This window comes from Ursus arctos, unplaced genomic scaffold, assembly GCF_023065955.2.
Source record: "Ursus arctos isolate Adak ecotype North America unplaced genomic scaffold, UrsArc2.0 scaffold_10, whole genome shotgun sequence".
In the NCBI taxonomy this organism is placed as follows: Eukaryota; Metazoa; Chordata; class Mammalia; order Carnivora; family Ursidae; genus Ursus; species Ursus arctos.
The window spans coordinates 55899018-55915665 of NW_026622764.1; the positions used below are offsets into that span (position 1 = coordinate 55899018).

General features: G+C 36.3%; 1 protein-coding gene across 1 annotated transcript in view; it reads left to right on the forward strand.

The window, feature by feature from the left end:
• The window catches only part of RB1 (RB transcriptional corepressor 1), a 151878-nt gene that overhangs the window by 35129 nt on the left and 100101 nt on the right, over positions 1–16648 (forward strand). The window contains exons 3-5 of the mRNA XM_026493268.4: positions 1647–1762; positions 5323–5442; positions 16334–16372. Coding sequence (XP_026349053.1) covers positions 1647–1762; positions 5323–5442; positions 16334–16372 — 275 coding nt within the window. The remainder of the gene's footprint in view (positions 1–1646; positions 1763–5322; positions 5443–16333; positions 16373–16648) is intronic.

Consider the following 16648-nt stretch of genomic DNA (forward strand, 5'->3'; position numbering starts at 1 on the left):
GGAAGTGTTGAATCACTATATTGTATACCTGAAAGTAATATAACATTGTATGTTAGCTATATTGGAATTAAAATAAAAACTTAATGAAAAATATTTATTTTCCAAGTAACTAAAATTAAGCAAACAGTTTAGAGTTGGATAAGGATGAACTTTTTATTATCAATAAAATTTGATAGTCCAGGGATGCCCAGGTGGGTCGGTTGGTTAAACATCTGCCTTCGGCTCAGGTCATGATTATGGGGTCCTGGGATCAAGTCCTGCATTGAGCTCCTTGCTCAGGGAGGAGCCTGCTTCTCCCTCAGCCTGCTGCTCCCCCTGCTTGTACTCTCTCCCTCTGACAAATAAACAAAAATTAAAAAAAAAAAATTGATAATCCAGACTAATTTCTTTTAAGATTTATTTATTTGAGAGAGGGAGAGGCTGTGAGCTGGGTAGGGGGGCAGAGGGAAGGGGAGAGAGAGAATCCTGCTGAGTGCAGACCCTGACATCATGACCTGAGCCAAAACCAAGAGTAGGCTGCTTAACTGACTGAGCCACCCAGGCACCCCAGAATAATTCTTTTCTTAAAGCTTATATATTATTGAGATTTCAAAACAATGTAAATTTATATCACATACTTTTCAGCTCTATTGTAACCTCCAATTAAGAGTAAGCAAATAGTTCTAGTTTTGTAAAAGAATATCAGGTAATTTGGTATTTCTTTTGTTTTCAATTTAATGTAATCAAATTTTACCTAAAAAACTTGGATATTTAGAAAGTAATACATATTTTTAGGGGAAAAGGTATTCTAATGATAATGAAAAAATATTCTAGTGATAATCATAGTCACCACTCATCAAGTACTAATTATATGTCAGGCATTATGCTAAGGGCCTTATGTGTATAATTTCATTTAATTCTTACCAAGTGAGATATGTTATTTCCACTTCACAAAGAAGGCAATTATGGCACTGAGAGAGATGAATTTCTCAAGGTTAAAAAATACTTAAGTACGTAGATTTATTAAAAAGTGAGTGAATCAGGGGCATCTGGGTGGCTCAGTGAGTTAAGCGGTCAATTCTTGATTTCGGCTCAGGTCATGATCTCAGGGTCCTGGGATTAAGCCCATGTCAGGCTCTGTGATCAGCAGGGAGTCTGCTTGAGGATTCTCTCTCCCTCTCCCCCTCCCCCTCCCCCTATGCACCTACGTGAGCTCTCTCTCTCTCTAAAAATAAATGTCTTTAAAAAATAGGAGTGAATCAGAGCAAAGGAGGATAATCATATAAGAAAGTAGCCTTGTTTCTTTTTTTTTAAATAATTTATGTTATGGACTCAAAAATCTTTTTAAGTTGGCTCTGATGACATTGGATTATTTAAAAATGGAAGTATTTACTTCAGAGAACTGACTGACCCCTAAATTTTTCAGAGTAAGTTGTAATTTAACTTTTTGATCTTTCTAGTAATTTTTCGACTTACAGTACAAAATTTAAGTGTTTTTGATTAGTGTAGAATTAAATGCTCTCAAGTGTATGCCATCATAAGGATTTAAAAACAAGTTTATGTTGAATAAGAAAAAAATTATCATATAATACAATTTTAATGTGGTATCCAGTGTGTGAATGATTAATGAAATATTTGAATCTTCTTTTTTACTTTTTTGTACCCAGGAAGGTTATGTTCAAAGGAAAAAGGAGCTATGGGGAATCTGTATCTTTATTGCAGCAGTTGACCTAGATGAGATGCCATTCACTTTTACTGAGCTACAGAAAAACATAGAAACCAGGTAAAATTTCTTACATCAATATAGGCCTCTGCCATCAAAGAAACGTATTTCTGAACTTTACTCTTAATAGACTTTAGAGAACTAGTGAGAAATGCTAAAATTAAATAAAACTTTTAAAGGACTTAGGTTAACCAGTGAACTGTCTTTCTTTCATGGAAGTTTAATGAATGTGTATTTATATTATAGTTTCTCAAGAATGTAGCAGTTTGTATCCTGGGAAATTTTTCATCATGTCTCTCACTTTCAAGAACTTTCTCAATTGTAACTGTTGATAAAGTCAACAAAAAGAGCAAGGGTTCATAAAGTAGGCTTATTAGATTAAAATTTTTATAAAAGTGGTGTGAGTCCAAAAGGAATTTAGTTAACATTTATTAATGCTTAAGATTGCTTAATATACATGAATAATTATATATATTTTTAGACTGTGTATTCAGCTGGGTTTCCATAATTATATATATTTTTAGACTGTATATTCAGCTGGGTTTCCATAATTGCTCCAATAATTGTTTGTTGTTGAGCGTATAAGCCTTATACTTATAAGAAGAATTTACTCGTTTGTTTCCAGTAACTCCTGAACTTTATCTAGATCAGCTTTGTGGGACGTCCAGTCATTTCATTTGCAGCATGTTTACAAAATGTAACAGTAAATAATTTTACCAGAAAGGTAATAGTGTATGTTTCTTCTTGGATAAAACCATCTAGAATTAAACATGATTAGTATTTTATTTAAATGAGATAAATTGTTGTATTTTTCAGTAACTTTTTCTTACTACCTCTAAATAAAACGTGGAAGTAAACACCTTGTATATTCATATTTTAACCTATTGGATTAGAATTGGTTTACCTCTCAGATTTCAGTTTTATTTTATTCATATAATTACTAAATCAAAATCATTTTTTATAGCTGAAAAATAAACTAAGTAAATTTCTACATTAATTTCTACATTCATGCAATAGACGTTTTGGTGGCCTAGAGGATTGAAAAGGATATGGGTGTTTCAGTTAAGATAGAGCGGGTTTAATGAGTCTGTTGTTTTATAAGCTATATGACCTAGAGCAGATTGCTTAGCTTTATTAGGTTTCAGTTTCCTCCTCTGTGAAATGAAAATTATTAGCTATTTTATAGAATTATGAGAACTAAATAACTTACAATAAATAAAAAAGTAAGTAGTTCATAGAGTCAGTGCTTGTAACTTAACCATATGTACTGAGGAGGTCTTGATTCCTTTCCTCTGTAGACCACCCTTCCATGCCCTTCCCCTGCAAAAAAAAAAAAGAAAGAAAACTTAAACAGCTGTTAGGCTCTGGGATACTGTGCTAAGTTCTAATGATATAGAGGTGAGAAATAGTCTCTGACTTCAAGAAACTCATTCCAGTGGGGAAGATAAAATTAAACAGATGGCTGCAAAACAGTGTTGTATAGCTATTTACAGACTACTAAATAGATAAGACAGGCTATTACATCTTTTATCTCTAAGATGAAAGAATTTTCCTGGCAAAGCTTTTCCTGAACTTTTTTCCTGAATGGAGCAACACTTACAATTGGTCATGTCATAAATAATCTCCCTGCAATAAATATAATAATATATTTGTCACAACTTTTTCTTTGTTCTAATCTCTAATCTCTTTGTTCTAATAACTATCCAGGAATGATATCTAGACCACTGCTGCTTAAATGTACTTTGGTAAAGTACCTGTTTTTTCAATATGTCATGGACTGACATTTAAAAAATATAGAATATAAATTAATTACTAGAAAAATGAAAGAAAAAAATTATACTAACCGCAGGACCAAACTATTATATTCAGCAGGCATAAAATTAGTGTTAAATTGCCATAAAAGTTTCATATCTTACTCTCAATTTTTGTACTTACTTAATTGTGGACATAGAACAAAACATATCAATCCATGGAGCACTGCTGTAGAATAAGTAGTTATTTTAGATTTGTGTGTCTTAATTCTGGCTTTTTTTTGCCACTTTTCCTCTCGGTAGCCTTCCTTCTTCTTTTCTTTCTTTCAGAGGAGGGCTGCAGAAGGAATAGAGACGCACTTAAATTACCCCTAGAGAAAGGTGGCTTTGTAGTAACAATTCAGTTTCCATGGTGCTCCATAGATATTGCCATATGTCTCATAAAAACTGAAACTGAGTGTGCTTCTTGAATAAATGCTTTTCTGAGGTTGCTTTATTTTTCTTTGAAGATATCTAGACATTTACTCCGTTCTCCTCTCTCTTGTGAGCAGCATCATGATCAGCTACTCCATATCATTTCTCCCTTATTTGCTGCTCTGTGTAGTTTGTCATGGCTGCCCCAGTCCCTTCTATGTCACGAGTACTTTAATAACCTTCTCTTGGGCTCTACGTTCGCTGCTGATTAGCTGAAACTTTTATTTTTACAGTTCTTGAGATGGTTGTCCTGAGTGGTCCAGCCCATTTTTTAGAATGAAGCCTATAACTCATTAGTTGCTAGAGAGCGAATGGGTGGATCTGGTAACTACCCTTGAGTTCATTTAGCAGCTTTGGTATATAATTCCTTAGACAAACTTGATTAGAAATGAGTGTGTGAGGTGCAGTTGGTGATTGCTATGCTTAGTGCCCTATTTTTTATTAGTGAAAAATTTGTGTATTAATATTTCAAATAGATTAATTTTTTATAGAAAACAATAAAGAATGATTTAAAGTCATTATTTAAACAACCTAACAATTTTAATGAGTTTTTCTTTTCCTTTTCCCCATCAATTCAGTCCTAAAACCATTGGTGGGTGAAGAAAGTAGGTATGTGCATCTGTGGTAGGAGAGAGCATGGGGTGCAGAGAAGGATGTTAGAGCCCAAGTGGGATGAGGAGGGCATTCACCTGGATGTGGTTGAGGATGAGGGCCCTGATATGGGCTGCTTGCTGTGCAATGTCAGAGACCAAGCAGGGTATGTGGATAGACAGACCACATGGGAAATGAGTGCAGTCAAGGCTGAGGAGTCAGAACCCTACTAGGGTTAGGAAGATGTCCATGTGGAGGGGTTGGGGCAGTCTAGGATGGGGAGTCAGTCTGAGCAGGAGAGGAGAGTGCCCATGTGGAAGACTGGGTAACTTTGGAGATGGAAGGTAGTTACACGTGGGGGGATTGACTGAGTAAATAAAGATAAATGGATCCCAGCTTTCTCACTATCAAAGAAGAGTTATAAATTTGTAAAGGGAAGGATTAGAATAAACCACGTGGTTTTATGTTGGAATTGGATAAATGGATGTGAACTCTTATGGTTTTCAAAACATATAGGTAGGTGTAGAAATAAATATGTGTGTATATGTCTATCATAACAGCCCCTCTTTTTTTTGTATAAATTGATGTAGGCATAGGTATACAGATACAGGGCTATAGGTTGAAGCTAGTTGATCTTTATTCTCCAAACTAGTAAAATGCAAAAAATAATTCCTTCCAATGAATATAACAGTGATTTGGTGTAGAGCTAACAAACTTTTGAATTGAAATGTCTATGCTTTAAAAAAGAAATAAAACAAAATTTTTCAGTTACAGATTCACTTTTTTCTGTTCCTTTCTTTGTAGTGTCTGCAAATTCTTTGATTTACTAAAAGAAATTGATACCAGTACTAAAGTTGATAATGCTATGTCAAGACTGTTGAAGAAGTATAATGTATTGTGTGCACTCTACAGCAAATTAGAAAGGTAAAGTAAAAATTTTATTAGGATTACACCCCAGTTTTGCATGTTACTGTTGATGATTAGATTCCATCTGGGAACTATATTTAGTAAAGTTATTGGGTATTACCCCTTAAATTTGTCCCCTTTGCTGTTAGTTTTTTATTGGTTCTTAGCTTTCTTTTTTATCCAGTCATACGCATTCTGAATGTTTCCTCCAAACGTGTTATACTGTCCTTTCATATTTTTCATTTGTTTTAACAAACTTTAAGACTTTAGTCTTCTCTGCCGGAGACTTCCAGTTCTCAGCGGAAGAGTGACCTAAATTTAAACTTCCTAATGGTGTTATTTAGTTTAGAAAGAGAAAAACATACTGGCAGCAGCAGGTGTACATGACCTATACTACCAAACTATGATTTGTGTTCTCAGTGGTGGTTTAGACTTCTCATTACTGTTTAACTGGGAGAAAGATGAAATTCAGATAAACTTGGGTTAAGTTTTTAATATACTTTTCATCCAAGTCCCCACTGCCACTGGTAAAATGCCAAATCTGGCATGTGGCTGTTACTATGTTCATTCTGGGGCTCGTTTCACTTGGTAGAGAATATATAAAAGTTAATATTTTAGCTAAACAAATAGTTGTAAAGGGAGACGGAAGAAGAGGCATGTCCTTACATATTCTGAGGGGAATGAATATGGAGACAGAGCTGGAAAGAAGTATCTTCTCAGAAGAATGCTTCTAAATGCTTCTATTTTCCCTTTCCTTCTTTTTGGTTGGTATGTCACTAAAACTTCAGAGGTGTAATAGAGGATAAGAAAAGTGGAGAGAAAAATCAAGATTGGCCTATGGCTTTTGAAGGAATTTTTCTTGCTCCTCGTTTTTAATTGTAATAGGGTCACATTGGTCATTTTCTTTTGTCTTTTCTTGAGTAAAATCTATTTGCACAGGAAAAAAGGCATTTTTTTATTGTAGTAAAAATTAATTTGTACAAGGAATGTATAAGTATAAAGCGCTTGGAAAACACGGAAGAGCATAAATAAAATACGAATCATCCAAAATTGTAATACTGGAGTTAACCAGTTTTCATATTTAGAATATTTCTTTCTTTTGGATATTGTTTTATATAAATTATATGGTATATATAATTTTTTTCTCTTTTTTTTTTTAACCTTACTGGGACTTTTCTGAATGCTTCTGTCCCTTAGAGTTGTTTATGGCTTTTTAACTCATATCTTGGAGCTTATCCTAAGACTGTTATCTTAAATACAAAAAAGCTTTAGAGATTTTTATCACAATATTATTTAAATCAACGAAAAGCTGGAAACAACCTATTTATGCATGACTGAAATAAAGATAAGATATAAATATCTAAACACTAAATATAAATAAAATAAAATTTGCTGAGGAATATTAACAATATGGGAAAATGCTTCTAATTAAATAAATATAAAATTTGATGAGGAATAAAACAATATGAGAAAAATGCTTCTAATGTTAAATAAATAAAGGAGGATATACTGAGATTATAACTGCAGAAGGAAGTTGTATGTATCGACACTAATGTATTGAATGACAGTAACTGGAAAAGAAATACCAAAATGTTAACCAAGGTTTTGTATGAATAACTTACATTTCTAAAGAGGATGTGTTACCAGGATAATAAATTAAGCAAAAAATTCTCTAAGCCAATATTTAAGAAAAATCTATTCTGTAAAGACTAGTACTTCAAAACCTATAATTTTCAGGTTATTTCTAGATACAGAATTTTAGCGAGAATGATTTGGAGTGCAGTCCTGACTTTTTTCCCTGCCATAATAATTTTAATTAAATACTTCTAGGATTTTTGCTTTGCTATCTGAGATCAGAAATCTACTTGGATATTTATTTCTGTTTTACCTCTTTCCTGTACCCTTCATACCTTCTAGTGATACATTGTATTTATGATTCTTATGGGGGCTAAAGGAAGTTAGAAAAGAAAGTTACAAAGTGAAATATTATATGGATAATTCTGAAGTATTTCACTAGCTGAAGTAAAACACTGGCTATTTCAGATTAGTAAATAGGGTTCAAGATTAGAGTTCACAAAAATTTTCTCTACAATAGTAGTCTGGTATGATGCCCTACCAAAAAAGAGAGGCTCTAGCACAGTTTAGTGTTGAAGAGAATGGAATCTTTGGAGTCAGATTCGTATTCTACTCTGGGCTCCAACAAGTTCTGCATGATCTTGGACAAGTGAGTTACCTAACTTTAGTGCTTAGTTTTCTAGTGTATAAACTGAGTTGAGAATGGTGACTACCCTGTTATTTTTTTTTTTTTTAAAGATTTTATTTATTTATCTGACAGAGATAGAGACAGCCAGCGAGAGGGAGAACACAAGCAGGGGGAGTGGGAGAGGAAGAAGCAGGCTCATAGCAGAGGAGCCTGATGTGGGGCTCGATCCCGTAATGCCAGGATCTGAGCCAAAGGCAGACGCCCAACCGCTGTGCCACCCAGGCGCCCCTACCCTGTTATGTTTTTTAATGTACTAAATGAGATAATGCAGACACTGCTGAGTCCAGTACCTGTAATAAACATAGTAAACTTTCCACAAGTTTTGTTTTTTTGTTTTTCTTAAGTAAGTTCTGTGCCCAACGTGGGGCTTGAGTCCTTGACCCAGAGATCAAGAGCCACATGTTCTACCAACTGAGCTAGCTAGCCAGGTACCCCTCCAGGAAGGTTATAAAACAAAAAAAATTCTGGCCCAGTTTGGGAAAATTTACATACTACACCCCTGGTTAAAGAGTGAGACTGTACATTCACAACCCAGGGTTCTTAAAAATCCTGTATAATATGTTGAATCTGTTGAGTTTATCATTTCCTAAATTATTAGGCGACTAATATGTTTATATGTGTTTAACATCATTTAACTTCTGGAAATAGTGTTTTGTAGACTATTAAACTTTAGGCTAGCTATCAGCTGTTTACTGCAAATAAATTAAGAAACTACAATAAGCATTAACTAAGTGGCTATTAGTACTCAGCTATATGTTAGGTTCTGGGGATACAAAATCTAATGACACTATGATTATAGTAAATATAGTAACATAAATTATAGTTTTTTAATAAAAAAGTGCATTGATGCGTGTGATGCTCTGTTGTAGAGGATTATACATGAGAAGTAGAAATTACATAGTGGGCAAAATATTGTGTATGTTTAAGGGCAAGAAGGGTAATTGTGAGGTGCTTTTGATCAAGTAAAAACTATAGAAGGCAATGTCTGAACAGGTTTAAAGATAAATTCACCAAGCAAAATGTGTAGGAACTCGGACTGAGCTTCCCAGCCAGAGTGATTAGCATATGTCCAAAGGCAAAGCAGTAGCATGATGTACTTTGATATTGCTGATGGCTTAAAGGTAGGAATGGGTCAGACTGATAGTGAGCTTGGACTTACGCCCTGCAGACAGTGGAGTCATTTGCATGATTTTAAGGTGGGAATGACAGTCAGATCTGGCCTTAAAAGATCACTCAGGCGTTTGTAAAAGGGATTTAGAATTTTTATTAACTAGTTGGTTATATGAGATAATTTAGTGTTTATTGGCTTTAAAGAATATTGCCAGAGTGGCAGAGTTTTTTCTATCTTATTTGTACCTTTTACTGAAGAGCAATTAGGAAAATTAACTGTGATATCAGAACCTGTTCATTTCAGAGCAGACTGTGTGTGTGTGTGTGTGTGTGTGTGTGTGTGTGTGTGTGTGTATCAATATGCCATAGTGATTATGGTCACTTTAAAAAAGCTAGACAGTTCTAAGTATGAATATTAATTTAGTCATTTACTGACTGCGTGAGCTAGGAAAAATTACTTAACCTCTCTGAACCTCAATTTCAATCTAAAATATAGCCAGTAATACTTTCCTTGTAGGGTAATTGTGAGAATTAAGTAAGACAGTGTTATTGGTTAGCTCACCTTCCAGCACATACTAAGTGTGTAATAAATGGTAGCTTTTTTTTTTTAAGTTTTTATTTAAATTCTAGTTAGTTAACATGTAGTATAATATTGGTTTCAGGGGTAAAATTTAGTGATTCATCGCTTACATGTAACACCCAGTGCTCATCACAAGTGCCCTCCTTAATGCCCATCATCCATCGCCCATCCCTCACCCCCCACCCCCCACCCCTCCAGCAATCCTCAGTTTGTTCTCTAACATTAAGAGTCTCTTATGGGGGCACCTGGGTGGGGCAGTCATTAAGCGTCTGCCTTGGGCTCAGGGTGTGATCCCGGCGGTATGGGATCGAGCCCCACGTCAAGCTCCTCTGCTGGGAGGCTGCTTCTTCCTCTCCCACCCCCCTGCTTGTGTTCCCTCTCTCGCTGGCTGTCTCTCTCTCTGTCAAATAAATAAATAAAATCTTTAAAAAAAAAAAAGAGTCTCTTATGGTTTGCTTCCCTCTCTCTCTTTTTTTATTTCCCTTCCCTTATGTTCACCTGTTTTGTTTCTTAAATTCCACATATGAGTGAAATCATATGTTATTTGTCTTTCTCTGACTGACGTATTCTGCTTAGCATAATACTCTCTAGTTCCATCCATGTCATTGCAATTGGCAAGATGTCATTCTTTTTGATGGCTGATAAATGGTAGCTTTTAAGGTTATTTTTAGCTTCATTAATGCTGTCACAGAGAAATATAATAATGTAAGCCATGAATTTTAAATATTCTGGTAGCTACGTGACAAGTTAAAAAGAAACAAGTGAAATTAATTTTAACATTTTATTTAACCCATATGTCCCAAAATATTTCAACACGTATCATTCACACAAAAATTTGTACACTAAGGTTCATAGCAACATTATTCATAATAGCCAAAAAATGGATTATTGTTCAGCCATAAAAGGGAATAAAATACTATTCTATAACATGGATGAACCTTGAAAGCATTAAACTAAGTGAAAGAAGCCAGACACAAAAGCCATATAATCCATTGTATGAAATGTCCAAAGGGGCATATCCGTAGAGACAGAATGTAACTTAGTGATTGCCAGGCATGGAGACTACTGCTGATAGGTATGGGGTTTGTTATGGGGATGATGGAAATATCTGGAATTAGATAGTGATGGTTGCAAAACAAAGTAAATATACTAAAAATTACTGAATTTATACACTTTAAAATTAATTTTATGTTATATGAGTTACAATTTAATCAGAACATGAAACTAATATAAAAGTTATTAATGAAATATTTCACATTCTTTTTCTCATACTAAGTATTTTTTTTTTAAGATTTTATTTATTTATTCAACAGAGATAGAGACAGCCAGTGAGAGAGGGAACACAAGCAGGGGGAGTGGGAGAGGAAGAAGCAGGCTCATAGTGAAGGAGCCTGATGTGGGGCTCGATCCCATAATGCCGGGATCACGCCCTGAGCCAAAGGCAGACGCTTAACCGCTGTGCCACCCAGGCGCCCCGCATACTAAGTATTTTTGAATACTTTGGTGTGTAATTTACATTTACAGCACAATTACATTTACACTAGCCACATTTTAGATGTTCAGTAGCTGCAAGTGCTTTTAGCTCCCATGTGAGCACAGATTTATATTGAATGCAGTTATCTTTTACTGTATGATAGCATTTTATTCTGAGTTACATTAAGTCACAAAATTAATTAAAATATTTTATTTATTTATTTATTTATTTGACAGAGAGAGAGAGAGACAGCTACCAAGAGAGGGAACACAAGCAGGGGGAGTGGGACAGGAAGAAGCAGGCTCCCAGCGGAGCAGGGAGCCCGATTGGGGGCTCGATCCCAGGACTCTGGGATCATGCCCTGAACTGAAGGCAGACGCTTAATGACTGAGCCACCCAGGCACCCCTAGAAAATAATTTAAAATAGTGCATCACACATTAAACATCTTTTCTGTAATTATAAAAATTCTTTCTTGATACTATCTGCTTTGTATTAGAGTAATTTTCCTCTTTTTTTAGAAGATTTTATTTGAGAGACAGTGAGCGAGAGAGAGAGCACGAGTGGGGTGGAGGGGCCAGGGGGAGAGAGAGAAGCATACTCCTCGCTGAGCAGGGAGCCCAACAAAGGGCTCTATTCCAGGACCCCACAATCACGACATGAGCCAAAGGCAGATGCTTAACCGACTGAGCCACCCAGGTGCCCCTAGGATAGTAATTTTCTAACATAAATTTTTTATTTACCTATTTTTTGTGACTGGCCTCTTTCCCTAGCATGTTTTCATGGATCATCCATATTGTAGCATGTTTTGATACTTTGTTACTCTTTATTATGAGTATTATGGAGTTTCAATACTTTGTTACTCTTTATTATGGAGTGAACCATTGTGTATGGTTTACCACATTTTGTCTATCCATTCATCGGTTCATAGACATTTGTGTTGTATGTCTTTTAAAGTAGTTGAGAGTATAGAGGAAAGTGAGTGTATATTTATGGAATTTGTTATCTTCATTGTCTTATTACCATTTCTTGTTCTCTTCATTTTTTCCCATGGATTTGGTTTACCATCTAGTTCATTTGTTTACTCCAATACAGCTTTGATCTCACCCACCTCCTTTGTGCTGTTATTGTCAAATACATCACGTTCCTATATATTATAGGTTCAGCAGTATAAATATATACGTACCATGTCATACAATTGCTCTTTACGCCAGTTAGGAGAAGAAAGGAGAATATTCAATTATGCCATCTTTTATAGTAATTACCTTTTCCAGTGGTCTTTGTTTTTTCATGTGGATATGAATTAATCTTGGGTTACTTGTTTTCACCCTGAAGAACTTCTTTTAGTATTTCTTGTAAAGTGAGTCTCTTATCAACAAATTCTCTTGTTATTGTTTGGGAATGTCGTTATTTCATCTTCACTTTTTTTTTTTTGAAGGCATATCCACATCTTTTTAAAAAAAAAGATTTTATTTATTTATATGAGAGAGAGAGCACAAGCGGGGTGAGGGACAGGGGGAGAAGCAGCCTCTCCGCTGAGCAGGGAGCCCAATGTGGGGCTCTCGATCCTGGGACTCCAGGATCATGACCTGAGTTTAAGGCAGACACTTAACTGCCTGAACCACCCAGGCGCCCATCTTCACTTTTGAAAGATAGTTTTGCTGGGTATGATTCTTCGTTAACTTTCTTTTTCTTTACGCACTTTTAATAAGTAATCTTACTGCCTTCTGATCTTCATTGTTTCTTGAGAAGTCAGCTGTTAATGTTATTGGGTTCCATTATACATAATATATCATTTTTCTCTTGTTGCTTTCCCGATTTTCTCTTTGTCTTTAAACAATTTTACTGTGATATATCTGAGTGTGGGTTTCTTTATATTCATCCTACTCAGAGTTTATATTGTTTGGATGTGTAGATTAATGTTTTTCATAAGATTTGGGAAGTTTTCAGCTATTTCATCTATTTCAGAAGAATATTTTTTTCTGCTCTTTCTGCTCCCCAACACTCCCCACCCTCACCCCCAGCTCTCTTTCTGGTACTCACATTACACATGTATTGGTGTATTTTTTGGTAACCCACGTTTCTGTGAATCTCTTCATTTTTCCTTTTTTCCCCTCTTTGTTCTTCATACAACATACTCTCTTTTGACCTAGCTTCAAGTTTAGTGTTTCCTTCTTATGCCAGCTCAGATCTCCTGTTTAGCTCGCCTAGTGATTTTTTCATTTTGGTTATTGTACTTTTCAACTAAGATTTCTATTTGGTTCTTTTCAAGTAATTTCTCTCTTTTTTTTTTATATTTTTTAAATTTATTTATTTATTTATTTATTTATTTATTTATTTATTTGACGGAGAAAGAGACAGCCAGCAAGAGAGGGAACACAAGCAGGGGGAGCGGGAGAGGAAGAAGCAGGCTCCCAGTGGAGGAGCCTGATGTGGGGCTTGATCCCATAACGCCGGGATCACGCCCTGAGCCGAAGGCAGACGCTTAACGACTGAGCCACCCAGGCGCCCCAAGTAATTTCTCTTTATTGATATTCTCTATTGGATGAAACAGTGTCAGAATACCTTTCTTTTGGGGGCACCTGAGCAGCTCAGTGGGTTAAGCATCTGCCTTCGGCTCAGGTCATGATCTCAGGGTCCTGGGATTGAGCACTGCATTGAGCTCCCTGCTCCACGGGGATCTTAGTTCTCCCTCTTCCTCTGCCTGTCACTCCCCCTGCTTGTGTGCTTGCTCTCTTACTCTCTCAAATAAATAAACAAATCTTTAAAAAAGAAAAAATGTCTTTCTTTCTTACTTAGGTATGGTTACCTTTAGTTCTTTGGATATATTTATAGATTTATAGTTACTCCTTTGAAGTCTTTGTCTGTTGCGTCTGCCACCTGGGCTCTCTCAAATGCAGTTTTGGTGTTTTTTGGTTTTGTTTTGTCTTGTTTTTGCCTGCTTTTTTTCCCATGTAGAGGTCATACTTTCCTACTTCTTTGCATATTTTACTGATTTTTGAAAATTGAACATTTTTGATAACACTGTAGTAACTCTAGGTACTGATTCTCCTTTCTCTTGGGGCTTTCTGTTGTGGTTGTTTATTTGTTTAGTGGCCTAGCTGTATTATTTCAGTGAAGTCTATTTGTCCGGTAGTGTGTAGCCTCTGATATTGCTCTTCATTGTAGCCATTGGGCATGTGACAATCACTCTGAGGTGAGTCATTTTCAAGAGTTTCTCTTTGACAGTCTTGTCCCCTGATCTCTTGTTAATACCTGGCTGTTAACCTTCCACTAATTGCTGACTGTTTTGCTGTTTTTGACAATACTCCACATCTGAACTTGCTTCACAGTCTGATCCAATTAAATTTGGCTCCTTCTGTGAGAATAGTCTTTGAGGTCAGCCTTAAGGCTTGTTCTTTTTCTGGGAGAGCTCTTAGCTGTTTCTTCCCCTGGTTCTCTCCTAGGTGGTCTAGAATATATCTTGTTGCTTTCATAGAACTGCTAGCCTCCTCTTAACTTGCTCACCACCAAAGTTTCCATTGTTTTCAGTGGCACTTAGCCTTGAAAGTCCCCACAAATGTTCCAAATGAAGTTAATTACCTTGGAGAGAGCTTCAGAACTCTTTTCTTGGGGCACCTGGATAGCTCCGTTGGTTATGTGTCTGACTTTGGCTCAGGTCATATTCTCGGGGTCCTGGGATTGGGCCCCGCATAGGGCTCCATGCTCAGCTCTCCTCCCCTCTCTCTCTGCTTTCCCTCCCCTCTCCCCATTCTTTCTCTCTCTCTGTGTTTCTCTCTTGAATTAAAAAAAAAGAAGAATTCTTTTTTCTTAAGATTTGCCTCTCCCCTGGACATCATTTCTGTGCCACTGCTCAGGAGGTCAGAATGGGGACAGTGTCCTCTTCTTTTGGAATGTTACTTTTGCTTTAAGAGTATCACTGAGGGGGTGCCTGGGTGGCTCAGTTGATTAAGTGGCTGACTCTTGGTTTCAGCTCAGGTCATGATCTCACAGTCATGAGATCAAGCCCCACATCTGGCTCTGCACTGAGCTGAGCATGGAGCTTGCTTAGGATTCTCTCTCTTCTTTCCCTTTGCCCATCCACCCCTGTGCATGTGTGTTCTCTCTCTCTCTCTTAAAAAAATAAATAAACTTAAAAAAAAAAAAAAAAAGAGGGACCCCTGGGTGGCTCAGTTGGTTAGGCATCTGCCTTTGGCTTGGGTCATGATCCCAGGACCCTTGGATCCTGCTAAGAGGGGATCCCGATAAGTGGGGAGTCTGCTTCTCCCTCTCCCTCTGTGCATATTCTCTCTCTCTCTCTCATGCTCTCTCTTAAAAAAAAAATAATAATTATCACTGAGAAGAGGTAATAGTCCCTGGTCTTCTCAGATTGCCTTTCATGTCTAAAACCTCTGTCCTGTGAACTAACTGGGGTGAGAGAAATGTAGGCCCCAATATTGATCTGCTGTACCTGGAATAGAACTTTTGCTCTATGAGTGGGGTCTAAGTGGAGGAAGGGAGCCCCAGACCTCTTAGCTCCTCTTGCGTGGTATAGACTTTTTACAATACAAAGCTAGGGGTGATTAGAGATGCTACTCACCTTCCTTTCCTAGAGTGATAGTCCTAGGCTGGGAGCTGGGGAGAGAGGGAGTCCTGTGTCTTGGCTGCACCTGCCCAAGGTACAGGTTTATGATGCTGAGTTGGAGAGGAGGAAGTGAGTTTTGCTTTGAATTCCACGGACTATTTCTGTTCTTGCCAGGAGTTAGTAGATTATCTTGAGAAAATGTTTCCTTTTTTGTGGTATGCCCTTAGGAGAATTTCCAGAGATGTTAAATGATTTTTTAAATAATTTCAACCAATTATAGTTAATATACTAGGAAGCAGGTCTGTGGAGATTCTAACTCTGCCATTGTCCTAAACAAATAGGTTTTATAGTACTTTTAAGTTGAGTTATTTTAGTGAGGCTAAAAGTTAAGTAAGATTTTATGACCTGATCTGGGATTCTAACTAGATCAAGATTTAGTTACACAATGTATTCTGAGTTACAAATGCACATATGGAATCCAGTCCTTTTGTAATTAAATAGTACAGTGATATGTGAGATGTCATGTATTGGAAAAATTTACTTTAACTTTTAAAATAATGCTATACTTTTATTGTCTTTAAGATGTATACTTTTTTTAAAAAAGATTTATTTATTTTGGAGAGTGTGTGCACATGAGCAGGGGGAGGGGCAGAGGGAGATGGAGAGAATCTCAAGCAGACTCCCTACTGAGCTTGGAGCCTAGTGCGGGGCTCCATCCAACAATCCTGAGGATCAGGACCTGAGCCAAAACCAAAAGGTGGACAACTCAACTGACTGAGCCACCCAGGTGCCCCTAAAATGTATACTTCTTGAAATAAGATGAAAAAAGCATGATAAAATTGATTTCTGAATTATGAAAAAAATTTAAAAGTAACTTTAAAAAAAGCCATAATATTAATATAATTATTTCTTCCTTTTAGGACATGTGAACTTATATATTTGACACAACCCAGCAGTTTGTAAGTAGTTCAGAGCAAGTTATTTTTATCTTTTTGGTTTTTGAAAAGATTTTTCTGCCAGAATCCCAAACATGTTGATAATGCCAGGGTTAGTTTGATTGATTATAGCATGCTACTTCATAATTTAAGGTCATAGATTTAAACCATATGCAGATTATTTATCTTCTCACAAAGAAGATGATATGAAAATGTGCCCTTTACTACAAGGAGAACTAATGGGGTGGAAGTAGATTCAGTGCAACATATCACCAGTTCTGGGAAAAATGCAAATTCACT